This window comes from Miniopterus schreibersii, assembly GCF_964146895.1.
Source record: "Miniopterus schreibersii genome assembly, chromosome: 1".
Lineage (NCBI taxonomy): Eukaryota > Metazoa > Chordata > Mammalia > Chiroptera > Miniopteridae > Miniopterus > Miniopterus schreibersii.
The window spans coordinates 126,360,470-126,383,074 of NC_138101.1; the positions used below are offsets into that span (position 1 = coordinate 126,360,470).

The 22,605-nt window shown below is 44.0% G+C and overlaps 1 protein-coding gene across 4 annotated transcripts in view; it reads right to left on the reverse strand.

Annotated features, from left to right (window-relative positions):
* The window catches only part of NPAS3 (neuronal PAS domain protein 3), an 819,123-nt gene extending 805,314 nt beyond the window's left edge, over positions 1 to 13,809 (reverse strand). For all 4 annotated transcript variants that reach the window (XM_081157901.1, XM_081157899.1, XM_081157900.1 and 1 more), the window contains exon 1: positions 13,663 to 13,809. In XM_081157901.1, coding sequence (XP_081014027.1) covers positions 13,663 to 13,712 — 50 coding nt within the window. In that variant the 5' untranslated portion in view covers positions 13,713 to 13,809. The remainder of the gene's footprint in view (positions 1 to 13,662) is intronic.
* Between the last annotated feature and the right edge of the window lie 8,796 nt (positions 13,810 to 22,605).

Below are 22,605 nucleotides of genomic sequence, written 5' to 3' on the forward strand. Positions count from 1 at the left end.
ACAGATTTTGGGAGAATATATAGCCCCTTGAGTAACTGATAAAAATGTATGAATATGTCATCTCAGGAGATTCTCTAATCCCTTGAAGTCCATTCACTGACTGCTATAATAATTATGGATCCTGGGTTTTAAAAAAATCCCTGTTGAAGTCAAAAGAGGCCACACTCAATTAGGACCTATCATCAAAAGTCTTTTGACCGTGCATGGAACAGATGCAGCTGAAAACAGCAAAATGCAGCTCGATGGAACATGACCTGCTAAATGAACCCAACTGCATAAGAAGTGGGAAAGGGTCCAGACTGAAGTCTACTGTGAAGTCCACTGTGGTTTGGTTCAACCCAAGTCTAAACATCTGCCGTGGATTCCTTTCTACAAAGAATGCTATAGCCACCTATAAATTCCACATTTAAATTCTACTTCAGCACTAAGCAAACACATCCAACCTCGGTGTCACAACATACCACCCAATTCTAAATTTCTTCACTTGATGGTAATAGCGCCTTACCACAGTGAGAGACTTTTAACTAGATAGAAAAAATGGTCATCAACAAAAATATGCACAGCACATGTATTTATCCCAACTGATGCTACTTACCCATTTTATACAACAATGTGGGAAAGTCGGCGTATTTCTAAAACAATGTCACTATGAGATGTTGAATTTTCAGAAGTTATTTCAAAGCCGGTGTCTCTGGGGAAGGGCGTACATGTGTGATGTGAAGAGACAGGCAAGGGCACACTGAGCATTCTCCATGTTCTATTAACGGAAATGTGTTTGTTATCATTGGCTCCTTTTAAAAAATGAAAATAAGCTTCTCTAACTGTAAACTGTTCTAATCAGATTATCTCCTAGTGCCCACTCAAAATTAGGTTTGAGAAAATAGGATTTTGATGAGTGAAGAGGGAAAGAAAGGAGTTACAGAAATCCCCTCTACCATGCTTTTAAATTTTTTCCTGAGTGTTTTAATAGAAAAATGGAAAATTATCTTTTTGAAGAACAGAGTTTTTTAGGGAAAAATATGTTTATCAGTGGTGTTAAACTGTCATTGATAATTAAGCATAAAATACAGGTATAGGAGATAAAATATTCTTAATCTACAGAAAATACATGGAATATAGGTATAAATAATCTACATATATAGAAATTAAGCAAAAAAGTTAATTATCTCATAGTAATATACTTGCAGTATCTGTTAATATCATTAATTGTAAATATTCTAAAACAATAAAAAGTGACTAAATGATAATAAATGACTAAATGATACATCTAGTTTAAAAGTCATTAATTTATTAGAAGCAAGAAATCTTATCCAATCATAAATATTTAAACCTGTCTACACTTTAAACACTAAATCGGTACTCTCTTACAAGTAAGGGAGAGGAAATAGAAGAAAGCTCCTTTGAAAAACAAAGTTAAAAAAAAATAAAGGTTGTAGTTTGGGTAAATATCTCACTGCAGAAATTTATTCTGTTATAAATGTTTTAGGAACACACAAATTTTTCAGAGATTAGTTATTCCCCTAAGCTCTTGCCTGTCCATCAAATATTACATTGTTAACTTCCTTCTTTATGGTATATCATCTGATTTTCAAATATTTCCAGAGTTGTTCTACTGCCTTGATTGAATTTAACCAACAAATGTATTTATCACTAACCACTTTTAGTGTTTTTCTTTAGTGCTACATTGAGTCATGTGCATATGTCACTTTAAAAAATAACTTAATCCAGGCTACTGCTTCCACTCAATGTCCCTCTGGACATTCTTGCAATAAGAAGTTTCCTTCCAAAGATGTTTTCAGAGGAGAAAAATATTTAAATATCCTATATTTCAGAGATTGAAACCTGAATGACAAGTATCACATTTGATCTAGAAACAGTTTATTTAATAGTTTTCTAATAAAGAATTTTTTAAATGTTAATACCATTAGAAAAAAAATCCACCATATACTTCAATTCATTCTTTTATATCATATAGCCACATCACCATGTAGTCATAAATGTTTGTAGCCGGAAGGAAATGTTAGCTGGCTCTGAACGGTTAAACCTGTGCAGAGCACACCTTCTGAACTGGCTCTGAACGGTTAAACCTGTGCAGAGCACACCTTCCTGTAAAGAGAATGGAAGACTCACACAGGTGACCAGGATGCATGCCATCACCTCCTGTTCGACAAGGACCCAAAGGGCAAGCCCCAGTGGTAATCCATAATGTGCTGCCCTGACAATCTCCATACCCATAGACGGCTGTCTTAAGTACACATCTATTACTGAGTAATGGGACACTTCTTGCTTGCCCTTTGTTGTACACAAAATTGACACCCTTTGGTACAGCCTGACTTTTAGGGCTCTCTGCTGACTAACGCCCTAGAGCATTTTAGTAGCTCTTTGAATATCCCCTGATCCAGGGATGCTACATCGTTACTGTTACAGTTATCTTTCACAATGTACAAAACCACATTAGGCAGAGGATGGTGCTACTGTGGTAAAAAGGGCCACGCCCCAATCATTTGTTTAAACTGCTATGCTGCCACATCAAAACTGCATAGAAACAGGCCTTGGGAAATTCTTGACATTCTGAAGACAAACATAAAGAGGTGGAACAGGTCTTTCTTTTTGCTAAGAATGTTCTATCTTGTTAGTAGTTTTTATATCAAATCTAAAATGACTGCTAAGAGGAATACCTAACTTTTATAGCTAGAAGCTTCCCCACATTAATGGAAAGGAACCCATTGTATTTTTTAAATGATCTTGATTTTCTTATCCTAAATACAACAAAAAAAAAAAATCTATGTGATTAAACCTGATGGATGAAACCACATGCAAGAGCAATACAGGTTATGGAAAAATATGCCTTCACAATGTCTTCTGCTATCTGTATTGCTAACTATAACTCTTGCATATATAATTCCATTATACTTTTATAATTCAGGATTTTGAAAATGCTTTTGAACCATTAATATATTTTCCTGGTTAAAATTCTTTGAGATGTTCTTAACAAGAATCTTAGATAATGAATTTGGGCAAACTCTGGAACAGTCTTTACAGTATTATCATTCTCATTAATTTTCAGAACTACCCACTGTGTTGAGATGATTGTCATGGGCCTAAGACTTCAATTTGGCTAAATATTTTTGCATATATTTCAACATATAAGTAACTAACAGATGCTTAAATGTTAAGTTCATATGGAGAAATGGTTAAATGTGTTTACTCCGAACTCATGATTTCTTTGCAACGCTAATTCTTATTTATTACTATTTATTTTTAGTATTATTTCTTTATGTATTTCACAGTTTCCTCTATGCTCCGGTCTACAGTGGACCAATAATTCCAAAATCTCTTCAAAGATAACAAAACAATCCTTTCGAGCATTCCAGAATTGAAGCCAGCTGTGCATTTATAATTATTTAACACAGGTAGCATCCCTAGTCTTTTAAAAGAAAAAAAAACCTTAAATAGTAACTCAAACATTATTTTATAAAATGTACAGAATTCATACAAAGCATAGAACTGTACTTTTTTATAGATTTTTTTTTTTTTACAGAAAGAGAGTTTTCCATTTATATTCTTATTTGGCTGCAGCAAGCTGATATATGACACTGCCCTAACCTGCCAGAAAAAGATGGGTAGGAGGCTAAAAACAATATTACTTTTAAGAGAGTTAATGCAGTACACAGTCCCATACTTTCATCCCGCTTATTCTTTTTTCTTTACCTTTTTGGTTATCTCCTACCACCTCTCTGTTTCCATTGTTTCATCCTTTAGCACTCACACATCAGAGCAATAAGTATTTCATTACTGGTTTATCTGTCCAGAGGCTTGAGAAGCGGTAACAATTAACCCTCCCTTCACAGTGATTGATACAGGCTTTGCTTTCAATTTGTTCCACTACACAGATCATGAAATTCTGAATGCAATCATCCTCATTGACCTACACTTTCAAACACACGGCTACAATGAGACCAAAGTAATTATTAAAAGGAACACAGGACTACTGAGATCTGCAACAAAGTCCTTTAAAAAGCTGTTAGATGACCTCCTGGTAAAATTGGCAAATTTTGACGTTAAGGAAAACGATAGCTTCGTGTCCCTGCCTGGACATATTCAATGTAAGCTGATCAATGTATATTATGTTGGTTGCACTGACTACAGTATGTACTTGGGAAATACAGAAAGCCATTTTAGAACTGTTATAAACAAGAGTTCAACTGTTAACATCGTAGCTTAACGTGTCTAGAAGGAAACCACACCGCCTGATTTGTGTGTAACAAACCAACCTTGACCCTAGCAGAGAATGAAGGTGGGAAATGTCACAGCTTTTCCCTATAAGAAGACTTACATACCTGAGTCCCTCTTTTTCTTCCCTCCCCCTCCCTTTAGGTGAAGAGTCACAGCAAGAAATGAATACATTTTTCACAAAGTCTGAAAAATAGCTTCAAATAAATATTAATCTACTGCAATCGATATCTATGAGGAATGGAGGGGGGCTAGGAGGAGAGTGGTGACTACAGAACTATATTAAAACAAGGGTTGCAGTTAAAGAAAATCAGGGCAGAAAGCAAGGCAGCAGGCCTGAGGCTCTAATCACAGAACAGAGTGATGGAGATGAACCAATACTGCATGGATTAGCAATGAATTATTTTGAACCATAATCATATGCCTGCACAGAACAGAGACAAAAACTAGCCATTACTCATAAACTGATCTGCTGATTGAGAGAGAGAAAGAGAGAGAGAAGGGGGGGGAGATGAGAATTCATATGCTAAACTAATTCAGAATAATGAAAACCTAAAGATGTGGTTACACTTCAAGTAACATTCTATTTTTAATATAAGCCACATATTATATAATATACGGTGTTTAGAGTCTAAACTGTAAAGTGCTTGGATTGAAGTGGGATTAAACTGACCATTTCTTCTAAGGTTAGGATGTGGTCATTCCTCCACGCTCCATTCTTCCTCGCTCCCAAAAAACATTTCTGAGTAACTTTAACACCCCCAAATATAAAAATGTTAAGTATTTAGTTACAAAGGAGAAACAGCATTCAAGGAATTAACTTCCTTTTGATAATCTGAAAAATTCATACCAGATGAAGATTCAATTGTTAGCACTAATTCTGTTAGGCAGAAAAAAAAAAAAAATCAAAACTGCTGGTAGCAAAAGATTCCTGAGATTCTTAGGAACAGACTGTTTAAATGAAGAGCACTCTAATCAGTAGAGGAATCCTCACGTTTCTAATGTCTTGCTGTGCATTCTGCAGGTTATAGTAGCAGCTGGAAGAGGTCATATATCTTTTGTGAGCATCCCAAAAAGGCTCACTGCCAGACTGTTAAATTATGAATAAGCAATGAACAAAAGAATGCAGATACGGTGGTGACAAGATAATCCAAGCAAATTTATCTATGACAAATTTCACAGGATTAACAAATTACATTTACACAGAACAATAAAAATGTGTGAAAAAAATGATGAGCCTACTTTTCTTCACAGCATTAGGAAAACAAAAAAGTCACCAATCCACAGCATAGATTTAAATTTAACTCGATCTAAAGTAAGACATTTATAATATGCTCAAGACATTTTTGCAACACTGTCCCATTTTAGGTAGATATATACAAACATGGTATATCTGGTTTATATAATGTTATAAACAGTATCTATACATATATGTGGCTTATATATAAACCATATACACCATACAGAGAAATTGTGTGCAGTAAATAAAACCATCCCATTCATATATATGAATAGAATGTATATGTTTTTCAGAAATAGATCCTGAGGAGTAAATTGTTTTTGTAGGGAAAAAATGCTCCTTCAATAAGTGCAACACATATTAGTTACTAAAATATCCGTATTCATTGATATCTCCATTTTCTAGGACCAGATATATAGGTTTTACAAAATTTCAATTTTTTCCTTTGCCCCTACCAAAATACTGCAGTCTTCCTAAGTAAAGTTCTTCTGAATGAAGTTTAGAACTAGTATCATTTTCTGCAATGTTACAACAGCAGACAGGAAAATTTATAGATTGGGGAGGTGGAGAGGGAGGATGTTAATTTCAGTTATATTCACATAAAGATGGCCCTAGATCTAATATTAAATTTTTCTTCATAATAAAATTCTTTTTTTATGAATCTTACAAATAAAAGAAGCCCGAGCCTACCAGCAGTTACAAGATATTACTGAAATGACCTATGATTCCACAAAGTGGTCTTAAAATGCTATGTTGCACTACTTTCCAAAATATGTGATAAAGATTTGTTAAGTTACAACCTATGTACCCAAGTCAGAGCCCTTTAATTCTGCATTAGCAGAGTGATGATAATAAATACTGTAATCAGATGTAACTTCTTTTAAGATTATCTGAATGCTCTTTTAAATTTTGTTACCTATTTTTTACATATACTTTCTACTGTTACTTTTTACCTTTAATATCTTAGCAGAACATTTCTCTAAATGAGCCATTCCCAACATCTTATAAGGCAACCTATTCTTTATGTAAACAAAAAATTTCTGAATATAAGGGTGAATAATTAAGATACACAAGCAAAATACTCAGCTCATCCAACCACAAATATGCAAGTACTGCTTATCTAGTCGTTTCAAGCTCTGAAATTTCTACTATGCATTTTTTTAAAAGAAGTTACTTGGTTAACAGTATTACATCCAAAATCATTCAGCTAAATGCAGTATGCTTGTCTGCTACCTCAAATCTAGTATGTGTGCTACAATGAGCAGGGAGGAGTCAGATGCTGCAAAGTTTCCTAAAGTGTAGTTTTTGTCAAAAAACTGCTACATACCAAATTAATCCCTTTCATTCCTGGCATTAAAGAAATAAAAACATGACCAAAGACTTTCCCTTCTTCAAAATGCCACAACTGTGGGGGGCAGGGGCACTAAATAATGATAACATAATTTGTGTATTTATTGTGGTCCATTTTCAACATGTTATATTTTTAATTAAATGAGGTCATTAATATATGCAAACCCTTAGAAAACTACTTGGTACATAATGCTATATAAATACTTGCTGCCATTAGTATAATGCCAGATAAGTTGGCAAGAGGCCGACTTTACAAGTCCTTATCCAGACATAGCCCAATATCCAGAAATACAGTTAGGCACTAAAGTGTGTTATTTAGAAAGCTCTATGAGGCTGCTTCTAACCACTTGGTGGCAAAACTGTCACAAAATAAAAATGCCCCAACTGTAATCTTTAGGCAAACTGAGGCACGCTCTGAGGTGTGGCTCAGGAGCAGAAGAGCTCCTTGTGTATTTCACAGGCTATGACCAAATAGGCTTATGTAAGCAGCAAACTTATTCTTCTCTCGCCATTCAGTAAGAAAATCTGCCCTGAAGTATAAATAGCTATGGAGCTTGCTCACAAAACTATTCAGATGTTAAAGAGTGGAGTGAGAATAACTTAAACATTGATTCTTCCTCTAACCTCATAAACACTGTATTTCTGAAATTCTCCAAACATCTGCTAAAGGACCAAGAAGCAGAGATCTAGATCACTATCCACAGCGTGCTGGGTCTTTCTTGTCACAGGAACTCTCTCCAGCATCTGCTCAGAAATCCCTGACTTCAAAAATCAAAAAATGCAAGCCCCTCACACTGCTGTTAAGGTACACTTCTACTCAAACCTGAATTCAATCTCCAACTCTACCACCCGCCTTGGGATTGACAAGCCTCTATTTTCTCATCCATAAATGGGATATTAGCACTTCCCTCACAGGGCAGGGGGGAAACTGATGAGAAAATTACTGTGAAGTATTCAATACAGGGCCTGAAACAAAGTAGTGTCCGATAAATGTTTATTTTCATATGTCATCTCTATTTTTAAATACCTTCACTTAAAATTTGCTACAATTTATATTTATATAGCATCTTTTTTTTCCTTTTTACCAAGAACTAATCATTTCATAATCATTAATTCCAATATTTTACAAACTGAATGTCTGTTCCCCCAGAACACCAAGCTAACAGAAGTCAAAAGCAATAGACTTATTTATACTTCTATGAATTCTGCACCTCTTTCAGAAAAGGTGTTTTCTGGATCTCTGCAATATTTTGCATGTCCCATACAAGGAAAAGTCTACAACCAGAACCACTGCTCTTACAGGGTATATTATTCACAACGAACCCATGGTCCATAGTAGAGGTTCAATAAATAAAGCTGAGTGAACCAATCAATCAATCATCACTGTCAAGGGCCTCATGCACTTTGGGCCATGGTAATATGGGGTTTTCATTTTGCATCTCATGATTTTGTGCAAAAACCACAAGTATGTCAATTAATTCACCAAGACATTATGCCTTAGAAATATATACAGACAATAACTTCAAGTGTTGTTTAATTTTGTGACTGCCCTAGTCACTTCAGATGTAGCAGCAATCACTTCCCTCTCACCAAGCCACGTCCTGCTTATGCCCTGTAGTATCACTAATGTTACTACAAATTATTCTAACTATGTAAGGTTCTATCAAACTTAATAGTGCAAACATCCTATTCACGCTAATGGGGCCCAGCGCAGTAAAAATACCATTTGGTTACAGTTGGTTTATTACACTGCCCAGCAAGGGGAAAAAAGGCGGGGGTACTGTTTATTGTGAAAATACTAACATTATTTAATGTAAAGCACACATAAATGAATTTTCCCATAAATCCTGCTAGTTCTTACCTAATCATAGTACAGACTTAAATATTTAAAGTTTTACACATTCTGTTATATGCAACTTTGGTAGCATTTAAATTTTAAAATTAGTATTTTAATCAACTAATGAACTACAATTTTCAACACACTAATTCTTCCACTAAGTTTCAGCCTTATTCATTGTAAACAATTAAGGAATGTCTATAAAACACCTGAAGTTAGATTCTAAGCCAGTGCAATGCAAAATTTTTTTTAAATTAATTCAAGTGATGAAATGCTACAGTATAAAATAAGTGGCCACGTAACCGCCACAGGGAGGGCCTACTTCTGCTCTCATGTGTGCTTAATTTTCTTTAAATTTAGTGAATGGCATTCTGCATAGGAAAGAAGATCACAAGAATTGCAGGAAAAGTAGGAAAACAAAAATAGACGAAGGTTTACATTGGAGTTACTGTTACTAATCTTCATGATACATGCCCACAAATATCCCTCCAAATATAAAGCTCTACAGCTTAAAAAATAATTAAATAAAAGCTGTATTGCCTACACCCCACACACAACGTGCTGCTTTACAAAAGCATCTACATACAAATATATACATGCACATATGTATATATACATGTACATACACATACATATACATGCATATACGTATACATACATATATATATACTGTTGTAGAAAACCTCACCACAGAGCGGGGGATTCTGGACTTCAGGTCCTGTTTTAAACATGCAATTTGAACAAGCCAGTGGATTCCAGACTAAGATCTGGGACAGAGCAAAAGAGATGAGGGGTTCGTGAAAATTCTGACAGTCCTATAAAATAGCTCTATTGTAGAAACAACCATCGTGTAGAAGAATTTCAGGGGAAAATCAAACTTCATATCACTAAAAATATCCAGCTATTCCAATCTGTAGATCCTATTTAAGCCACAATGTAATTCTTGCCAATTCATTGCTGAGAGATTATTTTCACATAACTTTCAGTAAAAATAAAAGTCATACTTTCAAGAATGTGTAAGGACAGCAGGATCAAAATTTTACTCATGATACCACTAGATGCTGAAAATACCTCGTTTATTTTTTTTTTTTTTTTTTTTTTACCAAAAGCATCAAATAATGTTGAATTCAAGTTTGCTCATTGTAACAAATCAAACCTCGTAATTGGCATGTTACAGATTTGGAGGGGCTACATGTCTCTCGATTCATAAATTAGAAACTGGAAATATGGAAGGATGCTGTAATGTGGGAGGGGGCCACATAATAAAGGTCATTATAACTCCTGGCTCCTGAGCTATACGATCTAATATCCTCTTGGGTGGTTCTATGATATGCCCATGCATTACAGTTCTTGTTGACAGTCTGTTGCCTTGGAAATATTTCATTATTTCAGTTTTTCCATTTGTAGACCCTTGGCCTTGTAATATGAAGGCCATCCTATTTCATATTTTCGATTATCATTTAAGCAATCTTGTGGAGCTATTTATATATAAGCAAGTGTTAGACAACGCATCTCATCATTTATCACTCTGTGTTTAAGCTTACACGGTAGGAAGAAATGCCTCCCCAGAAGTCTCCACCACCACCTTTACTTTTTGAACCAAAAGCCCTGTGCTATAGGAATGTGCTTTGCAAACTAGCATGGGCATATCACATGCTTGACACTTCTGTCAGTCTTATTTTCCAGGTTATACACCCACATAGTGGAAAAACTCTGTGGTCGTGCTACATAATTTGCAGCCTACTGGAGTTTAAGGAAAAATCAAACAAGTTTAAATACACAAGGTTTTCAACCTGTTTTTTCAGGCTCTAAAGAGGCATTTTCTCTGTGCATGAATCAGAGAAATTTAAGGAATACCAAATAGTAATCAAAGACGTTATCAAGAAACACCGTTTCCGAAAATTTACTCTGTAAACATAATTAGAAGGAAATAAAATTTTCACTGTATTATTTCTACTCAGGCCGGTTGTTTCATAACTAAGCAAAAAGACAACTCAAAAGATACTTTTTCTAAATAAGTTTTTGATTACTGGTATATGTGAAAGCAGTAAAGAATAGTGTCCATCAGTGCCTTTATGAAATTGATGATTTGAAAACTGTTTTTAAAATGAGTGAAAGGTATCACTCAACGCAGTGATTTTCAACCGGTGTGCCCTGGCACACCGGTGTGCCGCCAGAATTTTTAAAACATGCAGTACCTGCCTATTTAGTCAGGGGCACTGACCTCTTTTCCCTTAGATTGTCAAATTAAAAAAACAACAACAGTCAACACAACAAAAGCCGTCTGCCGTGAATGAATCAAAATTATACCTACTTTGTCAGATTAGCAAAAAATACGTATCTCCTGGTGTGCCGCAGAATTTTAGTAATTAGCTTATGTGTGCCATGAGACGAAAAAGCTTGAAAATCACTGACTTAAAGCATTTCCACAGAGAGTCACCTTTTATAAACCTATTTGTGTTCAACTGTTACTGAGAAATAATGCAACTAACCAACAAGTTCCAGGCACAAGTGAACATCGAGGTGAAATGACTCTACTTAGCAAGTGACTATGAAAAACAACCTCTTCCTGAACAAGCCACCTTTTTTCATTTCTCCTTACAAAACCAAAACAACTGGCATGTGTACTGTTTACACTTAAAGTGTTAAGAGCATTTAAAACCCTAAAAACAAAGTGAACCCTCAGGGTATAAAAGGACTGTTTGGATACGGGGGAGAAGTTTGTCGGTTTCTGGCTGTCTGAAACATTTAGTTTGTAACTCCTTCATTCCTTCCTCTACATCACTCCTTCTGCCCCCTACCTCCTTACTACTCCTCCCTCTCCCTACAAGTTAAGCCTTCTCAGATCCAACCTTTAAAATGACAGCATCGGAGCTGAACAAGAAGATGCCATTAAAGGGCATTAAATTAAATACAGTATATCCTCCTACAACTTCAATCAGAATTTCAGACCAAGTGTTATTTAGTTCAGCTCTCAAGTGGAGCAGAATAACAAATCGCGCACTTTGATTTACCTTCTTGGAATGCCAAATGGAGACAGGTGATAAAGAACGCGCTCATGCACAGGCTATGAAGTTTCCTCTAGAAATTAATTCCATCTTCAAGATTCCTATCTCAGAGAAATTCCCAAAATGGCACACAAACAGGCCTCTGCTAGAGAGATTACTGGGGCCATCCCAGTAAATACATTTACTACCCCACAGAGCCTGGGAAGGAGGAAGGGAGGAAGGAAGGAAATTACAATCTTCTCATTTCAAAAGCGTTCATCACCATGTGGATAAAATTTTTCTATCTAAAGAAGTGGTTAATATGTGAATTCTTCATAAAACACTAATACTAAATGTTCATTTTAGCTATATGAGTTGTCAGATAGCAAATGCTAAATACATTTAACATCTCTTAAGAACTGGATTATGTATGGTTTACTCTCAGGTGTGTGATTTCTATAGAAATTACCTAGAGTTTAGAATTAGTATATACCTACTTAATAAAATGATTTCCTTAATCCTGATCGTTCTAAAGCCTTATTGTATGAAGGAAACATACAATAATGTAACTGAAGCTTTTTAAATGAATAGCTTGTTTAAATACCTCTCTGCTTTCTCTGGCTATGAGCTATAGGTTAAATGCTACATTGTATCAAAAATTAAACCGCCCATGTAATAATAATTAAATTTTGCAACTCAGGACTTCCCTCATCATCAAGTTCACTTAAGCCTGTGAAGAAAGTAAACATCTCTGCTGGGGACCGGGTGGGGAGGGGGGTGCATATATCTAACTCCATTTGTTTTCCTCACGAATCAATGGGCAACATTTCATACTTCCTATGGAGCATTTCCTCTTCAGAGGCAGAAAAAGAAATTCACTTTGCCCAAACCAATATGCTATATGCAATTAATGTCATTGACGCTGCCAATTAATAGCAGAAAAGATTCCAAACAAAGTATGGGCTGCGTGGACAGCGGGAGGGAAAACCACGGGGGTGGGGGGTGCTTAGTTACTCTGAAACCTAACAATGCCATTCACGCAGGAAGGGCGGTGAAGGATATTTTGAATACAAACTCCCTTTCCCTTTGGCTTTAGTTTAACTAACTTGCAGCAGACATGCTCGGCTGAGCCCCTTGCCTGGATATGCAATTCTCACCAGGAACTTTTTAAAACACGGATCCCCGAGCAGTAACTAACGGGGCATCAGATGCTCCAACTGTTGGCACATTTTTCCATCTCGCTAGTTGATTGCTTATTGGAACTGGGGGGTTTTCCTCTTTATTTTCCCTTTTTCTGCGGGGGGGGGGGGGCGGGGCGGAGGAGTGGAAAGGAGGCAAAAGGAGAGCGGAGGGCAAAGCGGGAGACCCGCAAGTTGCCGAGGCGAAGGGCGCAGCCTGGGCCGCCGGGAGGCAGCGGCCGAGCGCCCCGCGCCGCAACTCGGCCCGGCCTAGCAGCTCGGCGCGGGGACGGCCGCTCCGCGCCCCAGCCCGGCCTGGCGCGAGCTCGCGCTCCCCGCCCCGGCCTCCTCCCCGCGCCTCCTCCCCTCCGCCTGCCCTCCCCCTCCCCAGCTCAGTCCTTCCTCGAGAGCAGCTGCCAAGGGACCTGCGGCGGCCCCGGGGATCCCCCGGCCCCCACCCTCCCCGCTGCTCCCCGTCGCACAGCAGCCCCTTCTCTTTCTTGTTTGTTTTTCTTTCTTTCTCTTTTTCTTTTCCTTTTTTTTTTCTTTTTCTTTTTTTTTTTTTTTTTTTTTCTTTCCTGTCAGCGAGTCACTCTATTCGCCGAGCCGCGCCGGTGCGACTGCTTGGCACGCCGGGCGCCGCCGCCGGAGCCCGCTCGCCGCCGGCGGACAATGCGCGCGGGGAGCGCTCCGCCGCGAGCCGGCAGCCGCGGTCCCGCGGGCTCGCGGCCCAGGAGGCGGGCTGCGGCGCGGGCCCCGCCACCTCGGCGGCGGCGGCGGCGGCGGCGTTGCGAGCAGCCGCCCCGGCGGCAGGTTCAATAAACAGAAAAGTGTTACCGTTCTCGCCTGGAAGGATCCTGCTGAAAGCTGGGCTTGGTGGGCGCCATCTTCCTGCTATTTTTTTTCCTCTCTTACTTTTTGCCTCTCTCCCCCCTCCCCGGGTGGGGGTTGTGGGGAGGGCAGGGGGTGTGCGTGTGCGTGGGGTGGCGGGAGTGAGTGCGGGCGTGCGCGGCGCTCAGCGGCGGCCCGGCGGGCGGCGGCGGCGGCCGTGGCCGTGGCCGTGGCCGTGTCGGCGGCGGCGGCGGCCGTGCTGCTGAGGCAGGGAGGCTACGGAAAAGTAGTGGGGCCGGAGCCGCGCCGCCGGCCGGCCGTCCCCTCGCGCCGCCGGTGCCTCTCGCCGCAGGTCGCCGCCTCCTCCGCCGCCGGTGCCTTCTCCTCCCCCTGCTCGCCGGGCGCCGCCGCCGTCCATGCGCCGCAGAGCCCCTGCGGCCCCGGCCGCTCCGGCTCCCGAGACATGCCCAGCGTGGAGACGAGCGACCGGCGGCGGCGGAGGAGGGGGAGGCGGCGGCGGGGGGAGGCTGCCGCACGGCCCCGCGGGCAGCCCGGCCCAGGGCCCCGCCGCCTCCGGGTTCTCGCCGTCGCGCGCTGCCACACACCCCCCACCCGGGGCTGGCCCCGAGGCAGGTGGGGCACCACCCTCCCTGCGGGGGGCGGTCGGGGCCTAGGCCGGGAGGGGCGGGGGCACGGGGGGAGGACACGCGGGGGGCTCCCGGCTTGACCGCTGTGAAAGTATTTCTGGGCATTTTCCAGCTGCTTTGCTCCAAAGCGCGCTCTCGCACGCAAACACACACCCCTTCTCCCCCCACCCTTCCTCTCATCCTCGCCTTCTCTCACCCTCTCTCTCCCTCGCTCGTTGGGGGACTGGGAAGCGCCGCTGCTGGCGCAACAACGCCACTCAGTTGCAGTTGTGAACACTTCCCTTCTCTGGAGTATCGCAGCCAGGGGAAAGGCACGGAGGCACTGGGAGGCCGCGGCGCCGTCCCGGGGCGCCGGCCGGGACCCAGGGCAGAACCGCGGGGGCAGTGCGCTGGCCGAGCCCGCGGCCGGAGCCCGGTGGGCGGGCACCGCGGCGGCACCGGAACCCAGAGGTCCCCGCGCGCTCAGCCGCGTTTCCCCAGCCGGAGCTCCTGCATTACTCGCGCGCATACGTCTCCGCAGACCCCAGGGTGCACAGGTGAACCCCCAGGACTTGAAACAGTTACGCCCAGACGCCGCTCACCACTGGGCTCCTGGGACCTGGGGCAGGACCAGACCGAACTACGGGGCCTCTGATCCTATCTAGCCCAGCTGCCTCCCCAGTTTGCAGCCCAGCGAGGCCTAGAGAAAGAGCCACACAGCGCAGGGCCAATGCTGGAACCCTGTTACCTGGGCAGATCCCGGTCAGAGAGCCTTCTCTCCACTGAACCCCTCTACTGGGTGTGGGCAGCTTTGGGGGCAGAGACTTGGGTCAGTCGTGTGTGAGCCAGGAAAGTGGAAGGCACTCCACTTGAATAAAGGAAAGAGCCAGGAGGACAACATTGGTCCTATGTGAGGCTTTGCACTTTACTTGAAACTTAAGAAAACAGACCTGAAAAGGGGTCCCATTCGGTCCTACCATTCCAGCAAAGGGAGGCTGAGTTGGAAACTGAAAACGTGTTTTTCATAGCAGAGGTGTAGTTAATCTGCATGGTGGTGTTTGAATTCTCTTTGGACTACATTCTACAGGTAGGAGAAGATGAGCGTGATTGAAAAATGAACTTAAAGAGTGTTGAGTCCAAGATGCATGGGCTGGGAGGGAGGAAGGAAAGTTGCCAGTTGGACAACTCCTGGACAGCCAGCCTAGGGCGTTTCTGCCCAAAGATGACAAATGAGAAAAGCTTGTGTTCTCCCAGGCCACTCTTTGCATGAGCCCCCCCCCCCATCCTCTCACCCACCCCCTGCACACCACCACCACCCATGTCAGTCCCTCAGCAGAATCCCCAAAAGTTTTTAATGCAACATAAATGTTTGGTAAAATGATGTGTCATTATTCACTTTAGCGATCATATCCAGGTCTTGAGGTGGAAACTAAATCTGCCTCTCACAGCCCCTAAAGCCTAACTTGTTGGTGGCCTACATGCCTGATGAAGTGCCAGACAGAGGACAGGGGACTTAACTCCTGACTCAGACCCTCCCTTAAACACCTGCCTGCCAATACTCCTGCCCCACATGACTCACTCTCCTGTCTCCAAATGAACTAAACTAAAAGCAGTAACAGGTGTCATCAAATCGGAGTCAAGAAACCAAAGAAGGCTACATTTTCCACAGCTAACACCTTCTCTTCTGTCAATACGGCAGAACATAAGAAGCGAGGGTGGGAACAATACATCCCAAAGGCTAAATTTTAGAGTTGATTATTTTTAAAGCTTTAGTCTTTAGAACTAGTGGTGGGATTATGTGACTTGATGAAGTGGCCCGAATTCAAAGATGACTGTGGAAGGCATCAGTGAGCTTTCAGGGCTGGAGTGGGGACTATGGAGAGTTACCCCTGGGTGCTCCTGACTTGCAGGAATGCTGGATGTGGGAATATCTTCCTGGTGAAGGACACACCACACTCTGAGAAGAAACCTGCAGGTTGAATTCACGACCTCCCTTTGTGCCCAATTTATATCGTATGGGTTAGTTGAAGTTCCCCGGAATTCCCTGAAATGGTCCAAAAGCTGTCTGACATTTCTGACCCTTGATCCCTACTTCACAGACAATACTATTGTGACTATTGCTTGCACTTCCTAGTTAAAGTGACCGCCAGAGTCCATTGTCATTTAAATGTTTTATAAGTGACACAAAAAAAAACCATACCTGAACCATGAAAAAAATCTAATTCTTTTCTAAATCTAATTCTTTTCTAAGTCCTTTATGTTTGAAAGATTCCCAGATCTTTTGTATTAAAGGTTCTTGTAATCACTGAAGTAAAACAAGACTAGAATAATTTAAACAAAAAAAAATCTCTGTGACAAGGAATAGCCTCTTTTTGAGTTGTCTTCAAGACTCTTTTTAAAACTTCCGACAGTACCCAGAGCATGTAATGAAGTCTTCTACAGAATATTTGCAACATTGGGCATCAACTTGGAAAACAGTGTTATGCAAAATCTGCTCTGGTCGCTGAGCCATTGGTTAGAAGGCACAAAATATGGCAGTGATAGATTATCTTAACCTTTTCAGTTTAAACACTGTTGGTTCAAATCAAAGGTTCTCAAATCAATGAAGTTTGAAATACAAGGTAAAAATAGGAACTGTTGTTTGAATTATGCATTGTGTATATTTTAAGTTAAATGCCATTGGCAAACCTCTCAGATGTTTAATCGTGTGCAATCTGGGAAACACAAATATTTAATTTCACATTTTCATGTGTTCCTTCTTTCTCTCTCCATCTTCTAAAAAACTGAGCCCCACAAATGGGGAGCTTACCTTTCCTGCTACCCTGTTAGCTTTCCTTAGCACATCTTTGTGGATTACATTTTCGATAAAATCTTAGACATCACAAATTGCCCTTAAGGAAAAACTTCAGGGTCCTAGGGCACTGGTGGTGGTGAATGTTTTCCCTTTCATTCTAACTGAATCCAAGAACGTTGACTATTTCAGCGTCACAGTCATCTATTTTAAAATCTACAAATATTTGGGAGAAATGCAAACAAGTCATACTTTATAACTTCCTTCTTTCTCACCACCTCGCCTAACTTTGTAAAATTTGCCGCCTCGCTCGCACGTCTGCCTCTTAGACATTTGCATTATAATGCGTTTAAGATGAATACTTAACAGCGCCGAGGAGACTCGGATTTCATGCTGTATTTCCCTGTAGTAACAGGTGACACGGTAACACTATTATGTAGAATTGCAAGTCTACAGCTACACGTGAGAATGGTTCCTATTCTGTTTGGAAACAAATGATCAATCAGCCTCCGGTGATCAATTGCCGCCCTGGCTGCGGGTCAGCACGAGTCCGCGCCCGGCTGGGGCATTGAGAGAAAAACCTCAGAAGGGGCCGGGAATCCCAAACTTTGCCAAAGCACCTTGTGCGGTGTCCCAGACTCCGCTGCAACTCTTTGGCTAGCGGGGCTGAGGCTCTGGATTTGGGGCCAGGCAGAGGGCAAGAGATGATTTCACTTTGCCAGCACCCTGGAGTGCCTTTCGATCCGAACTGTGCATGATGATTATTTTTTTTCTCTCGGCTGTGGAACGAGAGGCAGGCAAAGTGAGCCCTATCGATGGGCATGTGTGCCGGAACGCCTGGAACGGGAGGCAAAGTGAGTCCCACCCCGGCGCCCCGGGGCGGGGGCGCTCTCCCAGCCCGGGCGGGACTACTCACCGCTGCTGATAGGAGGTGATGCCCTGGACGTTCTGCGGGGTGCCGTTGGCCGCGGCGCCGGCCCTCCCCATGCCCGCGCCGGCCGGCACCCCCGCGGCCGCCCCGCCAGCAGCCGCGGCCGTCACCTGCACGCTGAAATCCGGAAAGATTCGGATCATCGCCGCGGCTTCGGGCCCCGGGCGCGGCGGCTCTGGGCTCGGGCAGGCGGGGGCTCGGGCTGGGGCTCCAGCGGCGGCGGCAGCAGCGCGGGCGGCGGCGGCAGCAGCGGAGCCGGGCACCAGCCTGCAATCCCATTAGTGAGCCGCGGCCCCTGCGCGCGGCGGAGAGCGGCTTTGATGCGCGCGCGGCGGGCCGGGGGGGCCGCGAGCGCGGGGAGGGGGTGCGGGGTGCGAGGGACTTGCGAGCGGCAGAACGTGTCAGGGTGGGGCCTCTTTTCCCTTTTGGGGGGCGGTGGTGCTCCCCCCTTTTTCCAGGATGTTGCTCTCACTGGCTGCTCTGGCTGCTCCGCGCGAGCCCAGCTGAGGGAAGGAGGGGAGGGGGCGGCGGAGGAAGGATGCGCCGGGAGGCTTGGCGAGGACTTGGCCGGTGCGAGGGAATGACGGACAGCGGAGGGTGCCTTTCTTTCCCGCCCCTCCACACACACACACACACACACACACACACACACACACACACACACACACCGCGCACTTCCGACCCAAAGTGCAAGACAAGCGCTCTCTATCCCCTTTTCTCTAGAGAGATCACCACCACAATCCAAGCAGGCGGGAGGCTCCCGCGGCTCCCAGCAACCTGGGCTCCAGCCCGCGTGTGCAGGAATGGGGGCGCAGGGCCCCCCTCCCAGCCGGGACCCCTCTCTGCCCGTCTTCTGCACACCAGGCAGCGCCAGCGTTGCCGACTTCAAGTTGGACTACTGGAGAACTTGATGCCTATCGGGGAGGGATGGTGTGCGGAGGAGGAGAGGGGAAGCCGCTTTTGTGCCTGGAGAGTTTGTTCCCTTTAGAAGAAGGGACTCTCCTCGCTCCTGGTGAGAGGGCGAGTTGGTCTTGGCCAAAGTTGCGAGGTGGGGGCCGTCGGTCCAGCTAGAGGGGTCCCGTGCGCCCCCCGCCCCATGGTCCGCCTCGATATGCCCCTTTCGAACGATGAAACGAATAAATTAGCAGCCACAACTGAAGAAAACTGCAAATTCCAACCACCAGGGAAACAAAAAGAGAAAACACGTGCGTGTATTTCCCTGCGTCTCCCAGTTACTTCTCCACATTGTTGCACCGGTGTCTCCTCGGGGGCGAGGAGGGAGGCTGGTGCTGGGGGCGCGCCTTTCGAACGGCAGCCCGCACTTCTCCGCCGACTGGGTGGGGGCGGTGAGAGTGGAGGGTCCCCCACCCCCTGCCGAGGACCCCGTGTGGTCCCACTTCCTTCCCCTTTCTTCAGGGTCTCTGGCCGGGACCGGAGTTACCGGGCAGAGGGTGCAGCGCCTGCGCGACCCGGGGCTCGGGCTCCGCTCCTCTTGCGCGCCCGCGCCCCGGACCCACTTTGCGGGTGCTGCTGTCGGCTTCCCCACCTCGTCCCCCCCTCTCCAGCGCGCCGAGGCCCTGCACCGGCGGCCGGGGCACAAGTGGCCGCCGCGCCCGCCGCGCGAACCCAAGTTGGGCTGGCGGCCGCGGTCGCGCAGCCCCGGCCCTCCGCCAGCAGCGCGCCTCGCGGGGCGAGCCACCCGCGTGACCCCTGGAGCCCGGGGCGCAGCCTCCCGCCGGGGACCCACGGGGGCCGGGTTCATTGGCCAGAAGTTGCCAAGGCCAAGAGCGGCAGCCCGACCGGCCCGGCGCCCCGCACCTGGTCCGGGGGCCAGATGCCTGCACGAGCCGCGGACCCGGGAGGCAGTCCCCTTCCACCCTCCTGGCTCTCGGGAAACAGCCAAACCGCACAAAGGCCCGGCCCCGCCGCGCCCCGCGCCCGCCCGGGCCACCCCGGAGCTCCCCTAACCCGAGTCAGTTTCCCGAGGAGCCTCCCGCCCGCAGCGGCGGGGAGACGGAGGGAGGGAGCCCCAGCTCTGGCTGGCCGGGCCCACGGCGCAGCTGCGTTTCCATTTTCCTCTCAAAGAAAATGCTTTGGACGGCAGATAATATCAGTAGATAGGAAACTGCGTCGGCCCCCACATGTTGCACGTTAAAAGAATCGTAATGAGCATCTGCGGCGTGTGCTAGGGATCCCACGAGTCAGACCTAGCTGGGGTCCTGACTCCCTCCTCCCTGGCACCCCGTCATTTCCTTTAGAGATGCACCTTCAGAGGCCAAACACCAGGTCCCTGAACGACGGCGGGGGGAGGGGCGGGGGCCTGGGTAGGTGGAAAGGCGCCCGTAAGGATCTGGTCTCAGATAGGGGTCCCCTTCCCACTGGGAGGCCCGCGGGTTCAGTGACCTGTCTGCACCCCCCCCCCCCCCCACCTCTCATCCTCAGGGCCGGGTCTGGAGAGGCATCTTGAAGGTCCCTTGGCTCCGCTCAGGCTTTCCTGTTGCGTGAAAGGGAAGCTCGTGCCCATTGCAGAGAGATCTGGGGTGTTTCAGGAGTTGGGAAAAGTCCTCCCCTGGCTGCACAGGCCGAGGACGGCCGTACCGTAGGCCCAAGGAAGCCTAGTCAGCAGGCTAAAGGTGAAACCAGAAGCAGGCAGGGGCTTGCTGTAAAACAGGGTTTGCGGGAGCTGTTGGCCCGCCGCGGGGTGAGGCTGTGCCTGCCTCCCGGTGTCTTGGTCAACCAGTTGATGGAGGCTTCTTGCCAGTGGTCCTGCTTCCACCTGTGCTGGGGACCAGCAGGGTACCACAGCACCCCAAGCTAGACCCTGGTGACCCTGAGGCAGTCCCAATACGCCAACTGATGCCAAAGGGTGGAAAACTCTCTTTGGCCAAAAGCGCAGAATTTTTGGAAAATTACTTTCCCTGTTAAAGTCCTTCTGCACAATCAACAATGAGTTATAAATAATATCGCCATTCTTCTTTAATTGTTTCAATACCAATTCTATGACTAGAAAGGACCAATGATTGTATTTTATTAACTACTTATTTTATGGAACAGTTGGTATAAAAAGATGTGGTCCTGTTTCCCTTCCCTTTGGAAGGAAAGATTTTCTTGGAAGCCCAAAGAGCAAAATTGCCCCAATTGAAAGAATATGTGAAATCTGTTGTTATACATTTAAAACTAGATACGCCGAGGCTACTTCCATTATACTATATAACATTAAAATAGAGTTTAATGAGCACATTCAACTTCAAAGTTCCAAGCTTTCAACTACCCATATTTGAGAATTACTATGGCTCCTGCCCTCCAGAAACTTTCTTTTCTATAATAGAAAGACACAGAATACTCTAAGAAGACTTGCACAGTAGGTTACCCTAGAATGCATATAAGTCACTTTCAGAATTTTGTCCTTACATGTATAGTTTTGGAAGTTTGGTCTGCATGCACTGGAGACAAATTCCTTATTGGATCTGCTTATCTCCGTGTTCATTAAAGACCTTAAGCAAAATATAAGTTTATTCACTCATTAGTAATTCAGATTTCATTACTCTGCTCCTTCAGTTAAAATCTTTACATGCTGGCAGCTGTTTTGAAATATTTTGAAAGTTGCTCTGGCACTCATCCAACTAAAAGGGCTGCAGTTAGCATTTAACTTTCTCATTTTGTATTGTTCCCCCCCCCTAAAATCTACATATTAGTGTATATAGAGATATAGAGATTTTGTGATGGTTTAACCCTGAATACATATATACACATGATATATACACAGCTATCACAATCACATGTTTACATCTCTCTCCTTGTGTCAGTGCACAACTGTGCCTCTTGCTCATAGGATAAAAATATCTTATTCTCTAAAAATTCATTTGCATCTACTCGGAGTTAAATGGTTTGACTTTGAATTTTCACTACTGGCTGTCAGAAGCTGCCAGTGACAGGTAGGAGAGAGCAGCTACAAAATATGGTTGTAAGTAATTTTTGCTTTGCTTTGGTCAGATATTTAAAAAAATAAATAAAATAATAAGCAAAGATCAAGGTAAGTTAAAGCAAAACAAAATGAGTAGAGTGAAAATGCTATATATACAATAAATAAAGCGAGAAATGCTTTACTCTGAATGCTAAGTGTTTTATCGAAGTGATCATGCTGCAATAAGGGATTTTTTTTTTAGTAGAAAAAAAATTCTACTAACAAAAAATCCCATGTGATAATTTACAACAATAAGAGATGAGTCTTCATTGTAAGAAGAGCCATGAGCTAAAATTAAGGTCCTTCCATATCCTGGGAAGGAGATCTTACATTCTGTAGAGGGGTTAAATATTTGATTTAAACAATTTTCATCTTTGCTCCTCAATCCAAATTGAATTCAAGCTCTTACTGCTAAATTTGCCATGCTATATTAATATGTCTGTAGTCCATTCAAAATCAAAACTATACTGTCAGGGGAGAAAAAATAACATAAACTTAGGAATATAGTCTTTCTTGATATTCAAGAAGAGAAACTACGAAATTAAGAGAGAATATGTAATGAAACGTTATTTATAATATATGTATACCCATATATAATATATAGGGAGAGAACTGAGGATTTTTTCATATTAATACT